Genomic DNA, 24,151 nt, shown 5'->3' with positions numbered 1-24,151 from the left:
CCCCCCCCCCCCCCCCCCCCCCCCATAACACACACACACACCTTTCTCTTTTCTATATAATATATACTGATAAATACAGTCTTTGTGGCAAAAGATTCCCCAAGTACTGCGAGTTATCTAAACCAAGACCATAGCAGTTTTTGTCACCTTAAAGACATGATATCTTTCTTTGAAACCAGGGAGGGAGCTGCTTAGACTCCTCATTAATTTGTGTACATTTCATCCTAACCTATTGAGATTTGTGAACAGACTTTTTTCAGCAAAGAATATAAGGAGACACAGGAAAATATGTATAAAATCTCTAAAGACAAAGAAGAAAGCTTTCGATATATTTTATCACGTTACATGAAAACACACTGCGTAAAGTGTAAAAGTGTAAACAAAACACATGGCTTGTAAATGTACTGATAAGTCCACATGTTAAAATTAAGGAATCAGAGAGGAAAGCAGATCAGTTAGATATTCCAAAAACTTGGATCTGTCTTGTGGTGGCTGTAATGGGAGAGGGGGGGTTGCAATCTATGGTTCATCCCGCCCTCCTTGTAATAGCTTTATGATAATCCTCATAAACATTCTTGTAAAATCTTTGAAGTGTAACTGTTATCAAAACGTGTTTTTCTTTTTCAGTTTTGGTTAGGAGTAGGGAATGGGTATTAATTTACTTTTGGTTCTTTCCTAGAGACGCAAAAGCAACTGAGAAGAAATCTATGAAATTAGGGGAAATCTACAGTTGTCACCAGTACAGGGTGTCCCCATTGGAACATTCCCCCTCACTTGTTCTGGTGATAACTGTACAGTGTTGGATTTCTCATCACATTCTGTGTTGGTCACAATGAATACCAAGGAAAACAGGGCACATCTCCCCAAACCGCAATAAAAATGAGACATTTACTAAAACCTTACCACTTTATCCAAAAAGTTTTGGCTTTAGATATTATTTTTTAAGCAATTAGCTGTTATAAACCATTATCACTAATTACATATTTTTATTTAAGCCCTAGGATTGTAACTGAAGACCAACATGAAGACACATTTAGATCCAAAAGATGTTCTGAGGACTCCACAGACTTATATAGCTCACAGTTTGAGAACATACTGGATAACACTTCCTTGTATTATAGCGTGGAATCACTTGACACCTTATACTATGAACCAGATAGCTTTTTCAGTTTTGAGATGCCACTCACACCAATGATTCAGCAGCGAATCAAGGAAAGTAGTCATTACTTGGAGAAGAACACAGCTGAGGTTGAGCAAGAGATCCTCAAGGTCGACCAAGGCAATGGAATAACAATGGGGTTCTGCAATGATGTCCTCAATGGGTTGGATACATTTACCATCGTGGAATTTAAAGAAACAAATGAAGGCATGGAGCTCTCAGAAAGGTAAGCTTTTGGAAAATGTTTTATGCATCAAAGGCTAATTCTTAATCCTTGGGCCTTGACATTGAATGAAGAATACCTTATGATCTGGAAGCCATCACATGCAAGTTCATCTTCAACAGCATGTTCACATGCAATCCTATAATATATTAGTGTTTTATACACCCCTGTCCTATCATAGAATGTCACTTTGAAAGTGTCCCACTCCTATTTTCCCCATTGAACTTACCAGCAAGGTTTGTTGTAGTCAGTGGAATAGTTTGTAAAAATCCCAAACCACTTCTAAAGGTATTGCCCTCTGGTATTTCAAATTTTAAATGATATTAAAGTCAAAATTGCCAACCTATTTCAGATGCTGATTAAATCACTTACAATGGATGCTGCTCCTTGATGTTTAAATGTTTTAGTTTCCTGCAGAATCATTTGGTCCCCTGAGCATTGGTCCTGATATCCTTTTTCTGAGTGACTCCCTTCCCTTCCAGGGTCCTACGGAGCCACACTTGTGTGTGCTAGTAAGCAGTGTGTCTCTCCGTTAACGCACAGGCACGGCAAGGCAAGGCAAGCAGCTGCCCTGTTTACTGCTCCTCATTCCTCCCTCCTCATTTATCCAGGCTAGTAGATGGATGGCTAGTAGATGGATAGCTACTGGCGACTGCTCTGTCCCTTGTGATCTTGTACTCAACAGGAAGTTCAGGGAACCTGAGAAAGCTGGAACCAGCTGTTTGTAAACAAATGGTGTCTTACATGCCCATATAGAGTACAATGTATAAGTGTATTGTAACATTACATACTTCTACATCATGTTCATCAGTGTTGTAGCATAGTACATATACTATGTTGCATATACAGGCAACAATACCATATCCATGTTCTGTTGGCTGCCACCAGCAGTAAATTCAGCGATTTGTCTTAATAAAAAGTAAATCTGTTTATATCCTCTTGCATTGGACATGTGTTGTACACAGTGATTCTTATTATTTATCTGGCAAGTTATCTCTTCATAGCATGTTTGCTGTGGTTGTGCTTTTAAAAAAAAATTGTCCACCCACCAAAAATGTGCCTCACTTCCTGTGCTATACTTACCAGCTAACCATAAAAATTCTGACTGCAGTGATAATTAACTAGAGTCACTGTTAGAGGCTTTGACAATGCATAGCAGCAAGCTGAAAAACCTTTTGGGGGATGGGGTGGAGCAGAGGCTAGAACCTAACAATGGGGGGATTCATAAAAACGGGAGCAGGCAAGGTGCTCATAGCAACCAATCAGCTTCTCTTTTCAGTTTGTTCAGTTAAGCTTTGAAAATTAAACAGAAAAGCTGGTTGCCATGAGCAACTGATCCAGATTTTGTCCCCTCCAATGTTTGTTTAGGTAAGGAGTTACAGTGCGGGCAGTGTTTTCAGAGTGTTAGCTTCATACTAAAGGAGTCGGTCCATCCAAAACTGGTACTCCGGTTTTTGGAAGATGCTGGAGAGTTAAAGCCGCAGATGCCACCCCAGAATACATGAAAAGCTAGTGGTTGGTATTTAGCTTTAATGATTCTTTAAAGTGAACTTGTCAGGTGTACCAAAATTTTTTGGTATAAAGTTGGCCCTTTGTGGTGCCTGCAAATGTATGTGAGTGTCTTAAAGGAGAACTATGGGGGAAGTGTTTTTCCCTATAATTCTCTTTAGGGTCACGGAAGGGCATATACTAACGCTCAAGCTATTGCCCGCGATATACTGACAGCGCCGCAGATCCTGACAATACTGTTGAGATCCATCTAGCTGCGTGACTGACAGGGGGCTCTGCCTATCTAGAGGCAAAGCCAGCTTTGCCCGCCCCCTCCCCGGTTCGTTCCTTCACTCAGCGCTGGAGGATCAGGGAGGGGACGGGGGAATCCCTGCAGGGAGAAGTGACTGACAGTCACCGCTCACTGCAGGGAGACGATCGGGAAGTGAGCGAGCGACAGTATGTGTTTGCTCATTTCCCGATCCATTGAGCCGACGTGTGACAGCTTCTTTGTCACAGGTCGGCTCTAACTATGAGGATGAGTGAAAATCACTCACCTCATAGTTCTCCTTTAACATTAGTTTCTTTGTGGATCAGGCTGTATACAGTGTCTCATCTTTTCTTCAAGTCAAGATTTACCATATATGGACCCTTTGCGAAAAAACATCCTGGAGGACTTAAGGGTAAGGGTGCCCGTCATGAGAAAAGCATGGGTGCTGCGATTGCTTACTTTCTTCTAAAAATGCTTGTTGCCAGTTTGTGCCTGGCTTTAGTACTTTTGAGTCACTGAGCTGGGGCAAGCATGCTGTCGTTGGGAATCAGAATTCCTTATCTCTATACTTGCTCATCGACTCAGAAAACACAGAATCATTAGCATCAGCATAACAGTCAGGGACCTAGCACTAGAAGAGTTCAGGAATTTTCTCATGACAGGTGTACTTCAAACATATATACCAAAGATGCTTAACATGTGTATCCCAAGCAAATTTCCTAGAGCCCACTGAGGATGTCCCTGCTACCAGGCTTGTGCCAAAATACGGCTTTGCACTGGGAGAAGCAAGGTATAATCTTAACTTGGAAGTCAAAGTGCTGCCTAATGCTTAGGCCTGGGATAGAGGGCTCTTTTCAGTTACAAAGAAACCTTTTTAAAGGAGAACTATGGGGTAAGTGTTTTTCCCCATAGTTCTCCTTAGGGTCACGGGAGGACATAAACTAGCGTCCTCCCGTGACCCAAAGCTCTGTATATCACAAGCTACAGCTCACGCTATACTGAGACCGCCGCAGGCGGGGGCGGATCCCGACATTACTGTTGAGATCCACCTAGCTGCGTGATTGACTGCTGACTCTGCCTATCTAGAGGCAGAGCCAGCTGTAACCGCCCCTCCCCCTCCCCAGTCCGTTCCGCCAGTCAGCTCTGGAGGATCAGAGAGGGGGGGGGAATCCCTGCAGGGAGCCGTGAGTGACAGTCACAGCTCTCTGCAGGGACATGATCGAGAAGTGAGCGAGCGACGGTATGTGTTCACTCACTTCCCGATCTATTGAGCTGATGTGTGACAATTTCATTGTCACACGCCGACTCGAACTATGTGGTTGAGTGAATCTCACTCACCTCATTGTTCTCCTTTTAAAGACAAGTACAGGTATTTGCAGACGCTACAAGAAATTTTAGTTTATGCACTTTGGTTGCTCTTTGTGGTTACTACTAAACAGTGCTCACCAGCCTTGTACAGCATCTCAGGAGCCCTGAAACACTGGGTGTTCTTGTGGTTGAGAACCTGACCCTGCCTGCTTCCATGACTCTCTATTAGTCAGTATTTGGTGGTATAGAAGGAGATGCTCCCATGACTGTGTTATATCCGCACACATGGAGGCCCCTTTAGCATGTAATAATCTAGCGTCTAGTAATCAAAAGTTTGAAGTAAGTCTTTGGGCTTATGTGTTCTTGCTTTGCTGTTTAATATTATTAGTTGTAGAAACACTTTTATTGCATTACGATTTGTTTTTACAATTTGTTTAGTTAACTTTCTTTATGACCAGACCCAGGGCACAGTTGGGCATGCCACCTAGGCATGTTGTAAAGCACCATGGTGAACAGCATTCAAGACCTTTTCTGTTCTCCCTATCTCTTCTTCTTTGCTTTCTCCCCCTTTGTTCTTTCTAATGGTATATTTCCTTCTTTAGTACCTTGAGTATTGTTTGGACCTGGGTACAGAAACAGTTTTGCTGTCTGTTGTTTGCTCTATAGTACACTTTTAGTACCATAGTTAAATTTTTTCTGTGGCACAATACTTACATGTGCGACACAATTTATTCATAATGTAGGGTCTTAGTTACCCCTACTTTTCTCATCACTGATATGGCAAAATTTGTTGCCAGAATGTAACCGTGTTGCACATAAGAACTCCCTAAATTTGTTGCACATTTCAGAAATAGCAAGAAAACTGTCACACAGCATTCATGAGTTTGACGCAGGACTTTTTAATATGGCCATAGTGCCAAAAATGTGTTGCAAATGCTTTATTGAATCGCCCCAAATGTCTGTTACATGGAACGAGAGCTTCTCCCATTTGTAGCTATTCTCTCTACACATAAGCAGCTCTTAAAAACAATGGGAAAACAATTTGAATGTCTAAGCACTACAACATGTCTGTGAAGGTTCTCATTCATCCAGGTCATGGTATATCTGTAAAAAATAAGTTAAGGCAACTGGAAGAAAAATACAGCAAGTCCAGTTGCCTTGACTTATTTTTTATTTGCGGTAAAAAAAAAATGCGCATTTCCGAGGGCTACCTGGCTGTATCCCAATGGATACCCGCGCCAAATACGCCCTAAAGAAGCTCCTGTACTTCTTTGGGCGTAGGGCGTTTTGCAGCGCGTTCCTATGCGCTGTAAAACGCCAAGGTGGGAACCATGCCCATAGGCAATCATTGGTTTTCACATGTTGAGCGTTTTACAGAGCGTAGGAACGCGCTGCAAAACGCTCAGGTGTGAACCAGGCCTTAGACATTCGAGCTACAAAACTCCTAGGCATGAACAGGCCTATATAGGAGGTAATAGCTGCAGACCTGAAAACAGTTACACTTCGCTGGAGACTCTGGGCCAATAGCTTGGGTTCTGGGGCCCAGCAACACTTCTGATGCCCTTTATATCCAGACACACAAAAAATGTGTAGTGCTTTGTATATGCAGTATCAGTCATGGCTCTGTATGTGTACTTTCTGCAGGAAGCAGGATTTTATTTAAAAAACAAACAAAAAAACAAAAACAGGTGAAGTTTTAGGTGTGGCAGTGCGAAGAGGTGTAAACAGACTCTTAATCAAACTTCCTTTTCTCTTTTTTGTTTGCATTTAATTTTGTTTTTATTATAATATTGTATTCCAGAGAACCTGATAAAGCAATGTCCTTTGCGCACAGGGTGGTGGTGCAGCAGTCATGTCACTGTCATCATGGTTGATAGAGGGGTTAAATTCTACCGTGTACTTTCACTGCTGGGAATCTATCCATTGATCAGGCAGTGGTTTGCACTGCAGCTTCTAATGGACTGGAATGATGTTGTAAATTACAGTATTTGAAAGACGTAGCAGGAACAGAGACACAGCAGTGTCTTTATTATTCCAGGGGAGGGTGAGTTTCTATTCTGCTCTCTGCAACGAAAATTACTCAAAGTGGAAAAGAGAATGACATCTACCTCAACCTGTTCCTATGGGCTCAAGCGTGTCTGCATGCTTTCCTCGCAGTGTATTGTCATGCCAGGACAATCAACCTAATAAGTAAGTTGCGAGCTGCTCTCAGCCTTTCTTCACTACAACAGCTGTGATCACTGTGGTGCATGGGTTCAAGCATGAACACTGCTATTAACCTGCAAGACTTAATCATGTCATGTAGTTAAAATCTTATGTTGTTCGGTTCGCATTGGGCTTTGCTGTTACACTATCTCAGCATGCCAGACTTTTTGTATGTGGAAGTATTTATTACTTGGGGCTATAGAAATGAAATGCTCAGTTTGGGGTTTGGTATAGCACTTAGATGTCGGTATTATTCTCCTGGCGAATTCTTAGCCAAGAACCTTTTTATTAAAGCTGATAATGAGGTCTGCGTTGTAGGCTTAGCATAGCACTGCTAACATTATTGTGTAGGGAAAGTGCAGTAAATTAGAGGCAGTGCTGATATTCACACTGCAACAGGTACACTGCTGTATACCTTGGTGCTCTAAAATGCCCTGTATGTTATAGTTTGTTAGCTATGTCCATCCCTATCTGCAGGATAATTGCACCAAATAACTAATTGTCTTTGAACTGTTGCTGTTTTAAGCATGGATGTGAAGTGGCCTTTCACTAAGGTCTCGTTCACACCTAGGCGTATTGCATATGCGCGTATGTCGCGCGTTTTTTACAGCGATTCGCGGTAAAAAAGTCGCGCGGCAAACGCGCGTTTTCCGAAGGCTACTTGGCTGTATCCCAATGGAAACGCACAACAAAAACGGCCCAAAGTAGTACCTGTACCTTTTCAGGCGTGGGCCGTTTTGTAGTGCGTAAGGGACGGGCGGAAATACGCCAAGGTGGGAACGAGACCATTGAATACAATGGGATTTATATTTTTGAGCGTTTTGTAGAGCGTTCGTCCAGCGTAGAACGCGCTACAAAACGTTCAGGTGTGAACGAGGGCTAAGTGTATAGACGCAGTGTTTACATACTGGGGCAGCTTTAATAACGTAGGGAAAAAAACTTTTACATAACTTTATATTAGGGCTGCAACTAATGATTATTTTCATAATCTATTAGTTGGCCAATTATTTAATTTCTTGATACGATTAATCGGAAAAAAAAAATGCCGTGCTTAATTTAAAATAAAATACACAAATGCATTGTTAAAACCATAAGGTTTACTTCAGAATAAAACTGCATGCACAATTTTTTTGCAATTGCACTGCACATGAAAACATGGCATTGTAGTACCTTGCGTTCCAGTGCGGGCGATCACACTGTGGGTGGGAGGCGCGTTTGGGGTGCCATTGAAACGAATGGCACTGTAACGCACCTCCCGCAGCAGAATTTGTCAGGCTGAAACCAAAAAATACTTTTTTTCCCACCTTTTTATTATTATTATTTTTTTAATAATTGTATTGTGGGCACATGGCGCTTGAATAGCTTCAGCCAGGGAATGACGGCTGCCAGTGGCAAGATTCCATGGATGGCAGCTGAATGTACATACAGCAGGCAGTGGGCTGGTGCAATAGCCAGCCTGCTAATGGCCATTTCAAACTGCCAAATTGCAATAGCCAATAACAGGCTGGCTATTGCACCTGCCCACCGCTTGCTGTGCCCTCCTCCCAGGATGGAGGAGAGAGCTAGGGGATCCGACCAACTAATCGATAATGAGAATAGTTGACAACTATTACACAACAGGTAAATATGTTTCCCTATCAAAGCCCCCTAGACTTAAAAGGCAGTACAGCCTTAGTATACAATGGCAAAGCTACCAAAAAGGCATTTTATCAAGCTGACCAAAGGTCATCTTTTAAGCCTATTTAATACATGTGTATTGTTCTTTCATCTCTTGATAATTTTCACATCAAATGTTTACTTAAAAAAAAAATACATATTGTATTGGTCTGGAATTGCTCTTTTTTTCTGTGTGAAATTAACATTTAACTCAATTTCTCAAAGAATGTTTAATTTATCTACTGGAATGGCGTTGCCCTGCTTTCCTAATAGACGCCTCATAGAAACACAATCACAACTGTCCTCAAATTGGACCCTTACCACTTTCACTAAAAATCACATCAGCATTCAGCTTTGCATGCTGATATGAAATCATCTGACATTCATTAGTTAAATAAACATATATTTATTTTACTTACAATTACTGTTTTTCCAATTCCTGCTCCTCTTAGGCATTAATTATGTAACCTGCGCCTAAGAGTTAAATCAGGTTACATCAAAGAGCAATGCTGGGAAATCTCATCTGTGAACTGCAGTCTGGCTAGAACTCAGAGAGAGGCATTTTTCCCCCTCTGAGATGATGTGCATGGTCACATGTCCTAGTCACATGTACCAGAGTTTCAGGAAGTATGGATTAGTCTGCCCCTAGTAAAAATGGCCACTGTGAGAAGAATGAGGAGGAAAATTAAAAATAAGGTATGCAAAGAATAAAAAGCCGGCAATTATCTAGACGTGTCTGTTTGTAGGTTGTCATTACTAAACATTTTAAAAAGTGCCTTTGTTGTAATTTTAAAGATAAGGGGAAAGCTCCTTTTTAATAGATACCTCATAGAAACACACACTTAACACGTATGTTATGGACCATTAAAGCACATGTGTCAAACTCAAGGCCCAGGGGCCGAATCCGGCCCACCAGACCATTTCCTAGACTTCTACTTTCAGATCTAGATATTAAGTTATTACTAAAAGCAGTGATAATCGAATGCAGAGGCAATTATGATAAAGATTAAATACATTTATATAGTCTTACAGGCCCTTTGAGGGCAACCATAATGTTGATGCGGCCCTCGATTAAATTGAGTTTGACACTCCTGCATTAAAGTAAGTTCAGCAGAGAGTTTGCCCTGTGGAGCAAAATTCAGTCCCCTGCCTTTCAGGTCTATGAGCAGCCTTTAGCAGTGGACTGTGGCCAGCCATACATACATGTTCCATCTATGTTAAGGTGTCTTTCTCATCGGTTCTCTCTCAAAGTAAACTTGTGCCTTACTAATCAACCATCACATCAGAACAACTGGTTTTCTCCATGGAATACAAGTGTGGCAACATCACCGCACTTGTAGTCCATTCATTCTTCATCCTGATCATGTTACTGCACAACATGACCAACATGGGCAGACATGGATGGGACTGAGAATCTGCAGGAGCCAGAGTATTGCACCTGCGATACACTGGTAACGGTTGCATTGCTTTACTGACTCCGATGCAAAAACACAAAGGTAAATTACATTTTTTTCTTTCATGAAGAAGTGTGCATTTATTATTTTTTTTCTAAAAGGTGGAATTTCCCTTTAAGGTCTCTGTACACAGTAGGGTATCTGTGTTTGCACTCTCTCTGGGTAAATTATTACATTATTAATGTGAGCCTAGAAGTTGTGTTTGATTAAACTCTATGTGGATCTTGAAAGATCACATGGTACTGTACACACTGTGTATTTGTACATCCTAAATAAAATGAATGTTCCTATGACCTCCTGTAATGCCCATAGAGTCAGATGTAGGTTTGCTGCTTCTAGGCTTGCATGAGTACTGTGGTTTACACACACCACATACAGGGAGGGCAGCAGTAAGACCAGTGTATACAGAAGCCAAATCTTTTAAACTTGGGATCATTTCATGCAAGTTGTACAATTGTATATCAGCAGGATGTTAGAAAGCTGAATTTCGATTTAAGACTTTAATTTCTGGTTCCTCATATGTGTTAAAGATAATTTTCAGGAGTCTCCTACCTTAGCTACAAAAATGTTCCCATTTTTGGTACACTGCTGTGTTAGACCAACTTATATACATTGAGTACTGTGTCATTATAAGAGGACAGTGTCCGTGAATAGAATATGCTGCTTGTTTCTTAGATGACAGCTGCATTACAGTACAGTGCTATGTTGTAACTGTGACTATTTTCCTGATATTAATAGTTGCTGACATGATATGAATATAGTTTTGTTTCGTGGAAATACAACATGTATTGTCTTTGTAAAAATCATGGTTAAAAATGGATTATGTAACATCTGCTTACCCTTGATCATGCCAGGGTCTGCCAAGCAATATCATGTGATAGAGCCATGCCTCTCTTCTCAGTGAGCCCTCCTGCGAGACATTTTCCAGCAAGTTAAAAAATCTTTGTGCGCAATGTTTTCAGGAGCCTCCTGCGCAGTGTTTTTGACAGCCAGAAGTGCTAGTTAATTGGCTCCTGTCTAAATCGGTCCTGTATGTGTGCATGTGAGATAAGGATAGATTGTAAGCTCCTTGAGGGCAGGGACTGATGTGAATGTTCAGCAATGTAAAGCACTGTGTAAATTGTTGGCACTATATAAATATCTAATAAATAAGTACACCAAATGCAGCTTCCTTTGACAGAATGACAACAATGCTGCCCTGTTCCTTTAGAGCAGAGTTGACACCCTTATGTAGACTGTGCCTTTTAGCACTATAGTGCGATGAAAATATGCTGTAGGTGGCATGGCCATCAGCATTGCCACTGCTGATTCACTAGCATGTAGCTTCTCAGTCATCTCCTTGCCACACCAAGTCCCGCTCACTGCTTTCTGGATTGACAGCACTGCCTCTACTGCTGAAACCCTCCCACGGTGAGCTGCAGTGTCTGGGAGGGGAGGGGTGTGAGACACAAACAAAGGATTTGGCTCAGTAAGGGAGGGTAAAGGACATTTTTGTTTACTTTGAGGCTCATGCATTACATCAGAGCTAGAGTTGGGCTGCTCATTCTCATATTCATTTCTGCCCGTATTACCGATAAAATGAGGTTGAATCTTCAATTTAAAGTGATAGTATGCTATATAGCCAATGAAGCATATATTTCAAGTTTTATACTTTTATGCTACTTTAACATTTGTACAAACATTGTCTTTCTGTTTTAATGCTATACTATTAAATATACATTTGTTGATGAGCCCTTAGAGGTGGGTAGATTCCGTTTTATCTGGCCGTAAAGATATGATAACTCCTGTCTATATGACTAACATATCTTAGGGGTCATATCTATCAGGAGACATGTGGCTAAAGCTTTCTCCCCCTACCTCCTTCCCACTGAAATCACATAAACATGCATAACTGATTGATCAGAACATTCACATTTATGCATAATGCCATGGACATATTGTATCCTGGCAGTCAGACTGTGCTTCTGTTGTCTGCGATCACTTTGAGTTATATTTATAAAAAAGGGCAGTCTTATTAAACAAACCACACATTCAAAATTATCATTAGAATTGACTATGGATTAAAAACTGCCAGCAATTCCGCTAATCCTTTCTCATCATCCTACCTATCTGCCTAATGTTCTCCTATTATAACAAATTCCAGAATGGCTCCCTTAAAGCTGAACTCTGGTATACAAGTATATTTGCTCCCTTAGTTCCATTACATATGTAAAAAAGCAGTTCATTTTGTATACCAAAACTTCACCGTTTGGGAGAAAAGTACCCGAAAACAGAGTGATGTCGTACCTTACATTGAAATAATGCATATATAGCGGGCACCTGGAATATGCATCAGTAGAGCAGATATGTCACATTTTCTTACTGTGTGGCTCAGCTTGAATACACTACAATTCCAATCATGCAGAACGAATTGTAGTTCTTAATGGGGAGGATTGTGGGTGGACCTGTCAGTCAACTTTGAGGTAATGGTGGGAGTCTCCTTGTTTATCAATGAAAGAGATCAAAGTAATCCTTACCATCTTGTCTTGAATTGTATTGTGATTGTAATGACATCCTTATATTGTAAAGCGCTGCACAAATGGTTGGCGCTATATAAATCCTGTATAATAATAATTATCATTTACCTGCAGTCTCAAAGTGTGATAATTTTGCAGACTTACCAATTAAATATTTACACATCTCGCTTTACTTAATTTGTCTGAGAATAATTTTTGGAGCTTAGATTCAGAGATGAGATGCTCCCTGGGGCTTGTCATCTGCCTTATAACACATGCTGTCTTCCAGCTCCTAAGTATCCATAACACTGCATTGTTGTTAACATTCCTCTTACCAACAGGGCCCTGTGTTGTGATACTGGTATACACACAGAGAAGACAGCAGGCTTGATATTTGCTCTAATGGTCACTATTTTTCACAAATTATAGTCCTTTTTTTTTTTTTTTTTACTGCTTCCTGTATCTCCATTACCCCAGAGAAGGTGGTGGTAGTCATTGGCACAATAAGTAAGTAAAAGTACATTAGCAGTAAAAGTAAATTACTATACAATATGTCTGAGAAATGATAACCAGCATATACAGAAATTATGACCAGTACGTAAATACAGCTGTGTCCAAAAAGGCAGTTTAACAAGATGTATGTTTTTTACATGCTGGTCTGACGGTCATGGTCACTTACTTCCCCAGAATGTTACTATATTTGCTGTAACACTTCTGAGTATTACCAAAAAAAGCTGTTCTCTGATGTTTAGTTTTAAATGATCGTTTCCTTTTATAGTTGTCGATGGAAAAGAGCTGAAAGCATAGTAGAGGGTTAAGTGTATATTGCATATCATACGCGCATAAAGAAAAGAAGAAGCGGTTTTATCCGTGGTAACTTATCATTGGTAAAATGGGGAACAGCCTGTTTTCCTGTGCGATCTATGAGTTGCATGACAGCAATACACCTCCATCTTGTACTTTCACAGAGAAGTTATGCCTTAACCGAAAATGTTTTTAAAATGCTCTTGGATTCTGGCCTGCATCTGTATTTTTAAGCTGTCAATGTGTCTGATAAAAATGTTAATACATGCACAAGTGTTTGTTCTTGTAGCTGGCTCTGCATGTAGACCACTTACAATCTGCATAATACAGCCAAATATGAAGAACCCAGGACCAAATGTTCATAACAGTTTTCACCTTATCAGTATTATGTATAGTGCATTGAAAACAAAAAAAAAGCCATGTGGATTGTAATACTACAAGTGTCAAATCAAAAGTACAGTGAAAACATATAAAGCACTTCTCCATCTCCCTTGTGTCAAAAATGTATCTAAACTACAAACTCACGCGATATACCTAAACATAAACCATAGATAGCAAATTATACAAAAGGTAACATCAAAAGTCCATTACGTATAAATTAGGGATATCCCGATACTAGTATAGGTATTGGGTCTGATACAGGGCATTTTTACAAGTGCTTGTACTCGTGAAAATGCCCCGATACTAACGGCCGATACCGGCCCTTTACATTTTTAAACGAGAGCGGCTGCCTGTCTTTGACAGTGCCGGCCTGTTTGCACTTCACCTCCTGCTCCTTCTCGAGACCAGCAAAGCAAAGGACAGCCCCACACCTGCATGTACAGCCCTGGAGCCCAGCACAAGCCCGGCACCCACCCGTTTAGCCCTGGAGACAACGGCACCCACCTATACAGCCCTGGTGAGACCCGCCTGCAACCCTGGTGAGACAGCACACAGCCCTGTATAATTGCTGTATAATCATGGAGTGATAGGATCTATAGTCCAATGGAGATAGGTCATTCTCCATTGCTGTATAATCATGGATTGATGAAATTTGTAGTCCTCTATAGCCGGTTGCCATTCTCCATTGGTGCATAATAAATGATTATACAGCCATAGAGAATGTCAACCGGCTATAAAGGGCTACACATCTCAGCAATCCATTATTGCTGGTTGCCATTCTCCATTGCTGTATAATCATGGATTGATGAAATTTGTAGTCCTCTATAGCCGGTTGCCATTCTCCATTGGTGCATAATCAATGATTATACAGCAATAGATAATGTCAACCGGCTATAAAGGGCTACAAATCTCGGCAATCCATTATTGCTGGTTGCCATTCTCCATTGCTAAATAATCACGGATTGAGTTACAGTTCTTCATAATTATAAAGAAAGTGCCCTAAAATCATTAGTCTGTTTTGTTTTAGAAAAAATGTCACATGTCACTTTAAGAAAAAGTATCGGTAATTGGTATTGGTAAGTGCCTGAGGGAAAGTACTTGTACTTGGTCTTGAAAAAATGGAATGAAACATTTTCATCCAGATGGCGACGTATAGTGCGAGCTGACACAGTTGTACACTGTGCCTGAAGTTCAGCTTGAATTTGTCTGGAAGTTGATAGCACTCTATCTTTTTTTTTTCTTAGAAATTAATCCAGGAATCTCACTGGTTACTTGGGGTCTTAAAGTTAACCTGTAAAGCTAAAGGAAGGTGTCTTGCAATAGAATGTCAATCCCTTCAGCGTTTAACACTTCCAGGAGTATCAGATACCCGTTTTCCCCTGTCATTTACCATGGATCCATCTTTCAACCACTACTTCACTACAGGACACAGATGTAATGTAGGGGTTCAGGGGTTAGAACAATAGTGTGCAGAGGGGACAACCAACACTCCTGAAAGTGTTAAATGCTAATGTGACTGACAAAGGCTGCAGCACTGTAAGGGAGGAGACATAAAAAAGATGGGCAGCTGTGGAGCTTAGTATAAGAGCACTTCTATTATAAAAAAAAAAAAACCATGGTAGAGGGGGAAAATGACTTAAAGTCTATCTCCAGCTTAATTTTTTTTTAGTTTTTAAGATGAAGTTGGGAAGTGCTTGGATACATTTATTTTTATTTGGAAGTGTTGGATTTTATTGCTGTTTGTAGTTCCCTTATTCTGTGTCCTATTGTGACCCGGACAAGAAATGAAGGGCTGGGAGTCATCTCCATAGGAAAGTCATCTTTCACAAGAATAGAAAGGGAGAGGGAATCTCCACAATAGGAACACACACACACAGCAGTATTCTGACTCCGATTGTTGTGCTAGTGACTTATCCCTTGCTGAGACCTCTATGCCTGGCTGTATAAGCAGATTCAACCACTGAGGACAATCATTGTCAGATAACTGAACTCATCAATACCGTTTCGTCCACAAAGGTTGCTATTCTGTACATCAGACAACAGGATACAGCTGATGAATGGTTGTGTTATTATGCGGTCAAAAGACGATACTTCCGTAGTGTACTATGCCGAATACATGTGTCCCTGATACATGTGGCCTGTTAGCTGCATCCATGACACAGGAAGTACTAATCTCATGAAAAAGGGTGGAACATTACATACAAAGTAAATGTGTCATAGATATCAAGAAAGGGAACATGGAAAACAAGTGCATTACCAAAAAAGGCCACTGGATGGCAGCATAGGAACTAACAGTAGAATAGCTATTGGAAAATGATTCAAAGAATAAACTATATAAATTATCATCTAACATTAATGCTAATATTAACTGTGTAACAGCATAAGCAGTATAAACTAGAGAGAGGTTATTACCCTACCCTATGCTATATTGAAACTAGGGATGTCCCGATACCGATGCTAGCATCGGAATCGGGCACGATGCAGGGCATTTTGACAAATACTTGTACTTGTCAAAATGCCCCGATGCCTAGCGCTGAAGCTTGCACTGTTTTTTTGTTTTTTTACCGTCCGTGGGGTCCTTTTTACCGTCCTCTGGGCAGGCTGGAGGAGCGTCGCGTCACTGCTGTGGGTGGCGCTCCAGGTGGGGTCCTAATGTGGTTGGCCAGCGACTGCCCAGAGGACTCCGCCTGTAGCTCCGCCCACAACAGTGAACCGACGCTCTGCCGCTCAGCGCCGCATACGTCCTCGAAAAGGAGAAAAAAATAATTTGGCACCTTGTGAGGCACCTCCATTGAACAGGCAAGAGTGAGTAAAGGCCTGTGCTGGGATGGCTAGCTGTGGTTGGGTGGTGAAGAGGTGAGGTGTGAATTGTGGTGCAAAGGTAAGCTGTGGCGAGGGGGAGCAGAGTTTAGCTGTGGACAGGGGGTATAGTGGTAAGGTGTGAATGAGGGGGCAAAGGTGAGCTCTGAATGAGGGTTACAGAGTTTAGCTGTGGACATGGAGTTCAGAGGTGAGTCAGATGTTTTTTTTTTAAATGTCACCTGTCCCTTTAAGAAAAAGTATCGGTAATTGGTATCGGCAAGTACATGAGGGCCAGTACTTGTACTTGTACTTGGTCTTAAAAAAGTGGCATCGGGACATCCCTAATTGAAACCAAAAGAGAAGTTTTAGCTGGAGTTGGAAATATTGACTTGGGAATATGAGAACTTGTTCTGCAGTGATCGAAGCCACCGGTTGAGCTAATTTATCAAAGGAATTGACCCAACTGCCCTTGGGACATAATTGGCAATGATCGCCCTTGTGGGTTTGATTTTCCTTCCTCTTGCCCAGGAGTTTTGAGATGCTGTACTTGATGGACATGAATCATTATTCAACCTTATTAATTATGGAAATAACAGAGCCGGAATAAACACCTTGCAATATTTTTCCAGACATACCTGATTAGAATTCTGTGCAGTCATGTCTTCCACACATGGAAGGATTTATAGACAGTTAAATTGCCATCAATCAATCAATTTGTATCGCAAAATTATTAAATGTGCTGGTGCTGACATATAGTCTCAAATTAATAATATATGTTTTGAAATGAATGGGCTCATCAATCAGGGAGCAAATCTCTGTATTCTTAACCCATTACCACACACAGTACACATAAGTTGTCATTATGTGATTTATGTATGTAAACAATTTGTATGGAAATGCTGGTGTCTTACATGAGGAATTGGTGAGTGTTGTGGTCCAAATAATCCACAACACTCACCAATTCTGCAGGCAGATTTATATAGTGAGGATCCTCCAGGTACCAGCAAAAAAGGCTTGCTTCCGCATGTACAGTATTCATCCTAAAAAAACACACACTCAATATCTCCCCTGGATGAATACAAACTTTATTTTAGTCCATTCACCACATAAATCTTCCCATAGCAAGATAAACTTCACGCGTTTCACCCATAGGGCCTAATCATACAGAGGAGATATTGAGTGCGGCTCGGTTTTTTTGGATGAATAGAGGTTATGCTGTGTTAGCCTTACACATTTCTATAGTCTTCTGGTTCAGGCAAAACATGGTAGTCAGGCTTCCATTCCATGCAATACTGGAGTGGCACTCAGGTTTAATAAATAACTTGATGGATTCTACTTGACAATAATTTTTTTTGTGTTAGGTGGAGTGAGCTTTTTACACAATGCAATATTTTATAATGGTTTTGTAACTACCAGTGCCACAGACAGCACACTTGGATGAGGTCCATTCCTAAATCTCTTGTGTGCTATTACGGAGCTTGGTTTCCCCACGTCATTCATGTCTGTGGCATGTTCTTTAGTGAACCAGCAATATGCTACACTGTTTTTTGGGTAAATGTAACTTGTATGTAACGTAATGTAAAACAGTCCTGACCTGATATGAATACCAACTTTGACATGTGTGGATTGGTCCAGGTGGAGCTTTTCCAGGTGGAACAACAAGCAAGAGCTTGTTGTTGCATGAAAAGTATTCTCCAAATTGTTAAAAAATCTTCGTTTGACTACAGTGAATTTCATGAAGTTCACGTTTAGTTGGTCAGCTTCTAACTTTCTCAGGCTTTTGACTTGTGTAGTGTTATTAATGTGTAATTATTTTTAGGGTAATAAGGGTACCTAGTCAAGTTCAAGCAACATTTTTTCTTACTAAATAAACCGAAACATTTGCAGTTAATTCCTCATCCAAATAATTTAACGTAAATTATCATGGTTTTGTGTTACTTTTTGCTATTGCTATTATGGTCAGTTTTACACATAAAAAAATATATATATAATTTATTTTAATCAAATATGAAATATTGCGTGAGAATATTTTGCATTTTTATTTCCACAAGTAGTTACACCTTTCCTCTTTTTCAAGTTTTGCAGGTCCTATAAAGGAAAAAATTCTGAGCAAGTTGAATTTTACACAGTCAGAGTAGTGACTCCTCTCCCCTTTCTTCCTCTTATCCAGAAAACAAATGCTTTGACTACAATGCAGCCATTGTACAGGTATTTTAAGGTGCCATAAGTACCATGTACATCAATATATACAAAACTATAAAGATATATACATTTTATTGCTAACAGTTTAAACATCCATCATAAAATCAGCATTTAAAAAGTGCCCCAACATGTAGCACAATTAAACCAATGCCAGATCAACCTTCTATCTATACAGAGTCCAATGTCCGTAGTGTCATCATAGATTATCTGATCCTTTGGATATGGATTTTCAATGAAGGTGAAGACTGGACGTTGTGCTGTATCACAACTATATATAGTGACAGGTTTTGCAAAGTGAAATCTGCTTCATCGGACTTGATCATGCTTGATAGTTTTGCAGGTCTCCTAGAAAGGAAAAAAAATCTATTGTGTGCAGAGCTTAATAGCTCAAGCTATATTTTACACACATAAAGTCAGACTAGTGACTCCTCCCCCCTACTCCCCTTTCGTCCTGCAAGAGAGATAATCATAAAAAAATATATATATAGCCCCGGCCCTACCAGAAGACATTCTCAAGAATGCCAGCCTGAATTGTTCACTTGACGTATACATTTTAGACTAACAACTGGAGAGGGACCAGACTTCTCCTCCCCTGGCCCCTATCGATGATAGCTTTGTGCTTGTTATCCCTCTCTCCAACGTGACCGCAAAACCTTGCACATGAGCTGCTGACCTATGGAACAACAGGAGTTCAACCAACACACATTTGTATTCCTGGGATGCTACACTTCCGTTTGTTCACCCCTTGTTTCTGATGCCCATTGTAGGCGTGACAATTGATTTTTATACCTGTATAGTTTTGCGCTAAAGTTGCTAGAGGGCCAGACCATTATAAATAGGGAAGCAGGTTGTTTACCAGGACAGTAGATGTGATTTTTATCTGAAGATATGGGTAAACATTGCGATTTAACAGCCTTTGAATGTGGGATGATTGTTGGAGCGAGCCATGTTCGATTGGACTAATACGTCTTACCCATTTACATTACACTATATATATATATATATACATACACACACACAAGTATAAAGTGTATGTCTTTCCTCTTGGGAGTGCAGGAGTTAATATAGTGTAGCATGTACGGTGTTCATCAGCCTGTATCAGGATCTGAACAATTCCAAGATGCACAATGAAGTCAAACAGTCATGTGCCTTTCACTTTTCCATGCAGTCAGTGCAGCCAGGACACAGATAGCTGGAGGTCACAGTGCTGGAATGAGAAAGAGGGTGGGACTCTTTGGGAGTGGATAGAAGGGAAGTTGTTAAACTTTTTTTGTGTGTGTGTGAGATCCTTGCCCTGAGCACTGTCCGGGCATTCTGAGAAAATGTCAGAGCAGAGACTGCTTCTGACTGTCCATGCCCTTCAGACAATAGCAGCGGAATGAAGTGTTTTCTAACACCAGCAACTTTGTCAAGCAGAAAGTTTGGGTACAGCTCGGCATAACATGGGATGGATGCATGTGCATATTTGTAGCAAAAGGTAACCTGTTTTTGTTACTTCTTCTTTTTTTCAGCTATCTCTTTATTTTCTAGTTATCTAGCTACTTCCTCTGCCTATCTGACATTTAGGTTGTTCATGTTTCTACTGCCAAGATTGATTTTAAAAGGATTTTAAATTGTGCTTTGCATCAATCATTATAAGAAAAAGAATTGAATTAGTGATGCGGTTAATAAACTGGACTGTAGATGAAACATTCAGTGTGTGTACAGTTGTAACATTTAACAGGTCCCTCTGTTATCAGTTCCCTGACATGTTTATTTTCAAGGAACTAGTGGCTTGTTTATTTAAGATAAAATCAGAAAAAAAGCCCTTTACCTTTCAGTAAGATGAATACTTTGCTGTTCTTGTGTTCCTACTTGTTATTAACAGAACATTCTTTCTTTGTTCTACTGTATATCACTGTTTCTCAGTGATGACACATTGATGCTAATAATTAAGCTGGCCATAAACTAATAGATTTTTTAAGCTGAATGGAAAAAAAATCAGATTTCTCCATCTATGCTAAACAGTGTGGATGGATGTATCTCCCTCTGTGGCTTTTGTATACTGAGAACTGCAGGCAATGGGCTGCAGTCACCATTTCCACCAATCTTCAAAACTTTAATTGAAGTTCATCTGCCACTGTCAGAATACATGAACATTGCCTCCTGTTGATTGGCTGCAATCAATATTTGAAAAGTGAAAGTACTGGGCTAAAAACTGTCTGAAAATCGGACGAACAATGTCTACATCCAGTCAGATTTGGAACTGTTCAGGTATTTTGATAGCTGGTGGGTGTGACCGACTGTTGAAATACAATGGCCACAGCAGGAGGTTCATCCATCCATGCTGGTTAGCATGGAGGGGGAAATGTGTTAAATGTATTTTTTTAGCCTGAAAGCTGAACAAAGAATTTTTTTTTACTAGTGTATACCCAGCTTAAAGAAGTCCACCAGACAATCTTGAAATTATCTCTTGCATTGGGACTACCCCTGCACTTCAAGGGTTACCTGCTTGTTTTGGTCTAGGCGCTAAAATAAATAAATAAAATAAATTCAGTCCTGCAGCGGTGAGCGCTTAACTCTCTCTCTCCCTCCGCTCTGGCGGTAAAATGTACCATGGTGTCCCTAAAACTAATGCAGCTGCATGATGTCACAAGTCCATAGACCACCAGAGCCCGAGGGAGAAGAGGCTTGGAGAAGAACCCGGGGATTGGTCTAGCAGCCAAGCCGAGGATCAGGTAAGTATATCTTCTTTATTTTAGCTCCTACACCATAACAAGCACTTAATCCTTGCAGTGCAGGGGTAGCCTCACTATAAGCCCTCATTCACACTGTAATCGGCCCGCACGTACAGCTCCGTGCTGCTTGCAGGACCGTATCGAGCAGCTCCTGGGAAGGACAGGTGCTGCGCAGCCCCCATCCTTCTCTATGGGACTACGCGGCCGTACGCCCCCCTATGCTCACCTCAAGTGCAGGTCCGTATGGGGTGCATGTTTTCCGGCTCAGACGCAGACAGGATCCATCCTGTCAGCGTACGAGTACGCTCACCCGCACCGACGTGCAGAGCGGGTGAGTGTAGGGGGGCATATGACCGCATTGTCTCATAGAGAAGGATGGGGGCTGCGTACTAATCACTCGCAGCACCTGTCCTTCCCAGGAGCTGCTTGGTATGGCCCTGCACGTAGCACGGAACTGTAAGTGTGGACCGATTACAGTGTGAATGAGGGCTAAAGGTGGCCATACACTTTACAACCCTCGCAAGACTTCTCGTACGAGAATCATGCAGTGTATGGGCACCTTTAGGGTTAGTTTTTGCATTTAAACATGAATATTGGTAAACCTACACCTTAAAACTACTTTTAAATAAACAAAGAAGTATTCCCACTGTTCCTTATGCAGTCAAAATACTAGCACAAAACATCACCACCAAATTGCAACACTTTGCAAAACATTTAAAATTCTGTCAAGGTGTGACATTTTTATGATTGGCATGAATATTTCTTTATACAGGGTGGGCATTTTAGAATGTGTCACTGCAATAGTTGTACACATTTTATTATGTTCTTTTTGTTTAACATTTTTATGTTAAAATCTTTCAAAAGCATGTACTGTTCTAGCAATCTAAATAAAGCAGCTGTGGTCCCTTTTAAGCGGTATCCATCCAAAGCTGCTTAGCAGAAATAGAGACTGAAATACATTTTTTATCTTGTTGCCATATAATAATGGAATGTGCCTTGATTCCTGCCTTCCGTTTTGTACTGTAAGCAGCGTTTACATGATATAATTATAGACTGCTTGTTCTGAATTTACACCACTAATGGCAGAGTGGAAAAAAATATTTGTGGGGTCATCTCTGTGTTTTGTGTTTACACCGATGTTGACCATTGGGTTGTGGCAGCTCCCTGTTAATTTTGTTTTAAGTTGAAGGTGTCACTTTCAAAAAGTAGAACTGTAGCCAAAACTTTTTTTTTTGGATAGAGTAAGGGGGGGGGTTATAACCCCTGTCAGTTATTGATTGCCATCTGTGTCCCATTGGGTAGATTTCTCTTAACTTCCTGTCTCATAGCCACAACATGAAGTGAGAGGAAATCCCACCAAAATGAGGGAAATCCCCAGTGGTCAGCAGGGTCACTAGAACTAGTGTCCCCATTGGAAGATTTCCCCTCTATTCCTATTCTGATGAGAACTCAAAACTTGTGGTTTTCTTTCACTTTTAGTGATAATGGTCACCAAGACAAACAGAGAGCGCACATTTCCCTAATCCTTCTCCACTCTATCTATTGGCTTCAGATGCTCGTTCATACTATAGCATTGAAATGAATTGCATGTTACTGCACAGCACCCCTTGCGTACGTTACCCCTAACACACCACCCGGCTGCCGTGCATTGCAGCGCAACCTGTGGTACCACTATACCATTCATTGAGTTTAAAAATGTACTGCATGCACTACTTTTTTTCACCGCACCTCAACAGTACCAAGTGCTGTGCTGCAATTCACAGCGCATGGGAGGTGCATTGGGGATGCCATTCAAATGATTAGTGATGCAACGCACCTAGTGGACTGTAACACAAAGTATGGAGCAATTAACGCAACACTATGGTTTGAACAGCCATAAGTGGTAGTAATGCATTTCTTAGCCGCAGCTGCAGATTCAAATAAAAACAGTGGGGGTCATTTATCAATTCTGTTGTAAAGCACGGCAGTGTTAAGGCAGTGAATCGGCTTCATTCATGAATTCCTCCCTCTATTGCTCTATAAAGTAGCGCAGCACTGGGACAGTAAAAACCTTTTGCTTGACCACTTTTTTATTGTGCATCTGTTTGTAGTTAAAATCTGTCTCATCTTCCCTGGCTAATCTGTTGCAGACATCTTTCTCAGTTGTCGCAGGATTACAGGTGCAGGGTTTGCAAATACATAAAAACACTGTCACAGAGACTGCTAACTAACATCTAGCCTGATTTGCTTTTACGTTTGTCGCTAGTTTTCTTGATCAATGTTCCTCAGTGTGTTATTCTAGACCGTAGTGGCTAAAGAAGCAATAATAATAATGTCTATATGTCTATATTGAGCAATCATATAAAAAAATCAGGCCACTGCAGCTTAGTGGCACCATTTAAACAGCTCACATTCACATAGGGAAGACCTGCTGATCAGCACCTAAGGTCTTGTTCACACCTAGGCGTATTGCATATACGCGTCTGTCGCGCGTTTTTTTACCGCGGTAAAAAAAGTCGCGCAACAAACGCACGTTTCCGAAGGCTACTTGGCTGTATCCCAATGGAAACGTGCAACAAAACGGCCCAAAGTAGTACATGTACCTTTTCAGGCGTGGGCTGTTTTGCAGCGCATTAGGGACGGGCAGAAATATGCCAAGGTGGGAACGAGACCATTGAATACAATGGGATTTATATTTTTGAGCGTTTTGTAGAGCGTTCGTCGAGCGTAGAACGCGCTACAAAACGTTCAGGTGTGAACGAGGGCTAAGGCATGTGGAACTTTTTTTTCAACTTGTGTCAAAGTGGTCTTCATTTAATTTCAACATTTACAAGCAAATGCCGCTGTTGGATTTTTTGGGCAAGATCAAAATATGATGAATTTTATTGCAAGCATTAACACAGGAGTTTCTGTTTTACATAGACCACCTTCCTGTCATTTTTTTTTTTTTTTGCATTTTTTTTTTTTTTTTATATCTTCTTTAATTTTTTTTTTTTTGTTTTTTTTT

The 24,151-nt window shown here is 40.8% G+C and overlaps 1 protein-coding gene across 1 annotated transcript in view; it reads left to right on the top strand.

The window, feature by feature from the left end:
* PSD3 (pleckstrin and Sec7 domain containing 3) overlaps positions 1–24,151 on the top strand; it is a 405,283-nt gene that overhangs the window by 157,578 nt on the left and 223,554 nt on the right. Inside the window, exon 4 of the mRNA XM_018576857.1 lies at positions 996–1,385. Within this exon, the coding sequence (XP_018432359.1) occupies positions 996–1,385 (390 nt within the window). The remainder of the gene's footprint in view (positions 1–995; positions 1,386–24,151) is intronic.

This window comes from Nanorana parkeri, unplaced genomic scaffold (assembly GCF_000935625.1).
Source record: "Nanorana parkeri isolate BGI_ZX_2015 unplaced genomic scaffold, ASM93562v1 scaffold78, whole genome shotgun sequence".
Lineage (NCBI taxonomy): Eukaryota > Metazoa > Chordata > Amphibia > Anura > Dicroglossidae > Nanorana > Nanorana parkeri.
The sequence above is the reverse complement of the archived record's forward strand: the minus strand, read 5'-3'. Positions and strand labels throughout refer to the sequence as shown.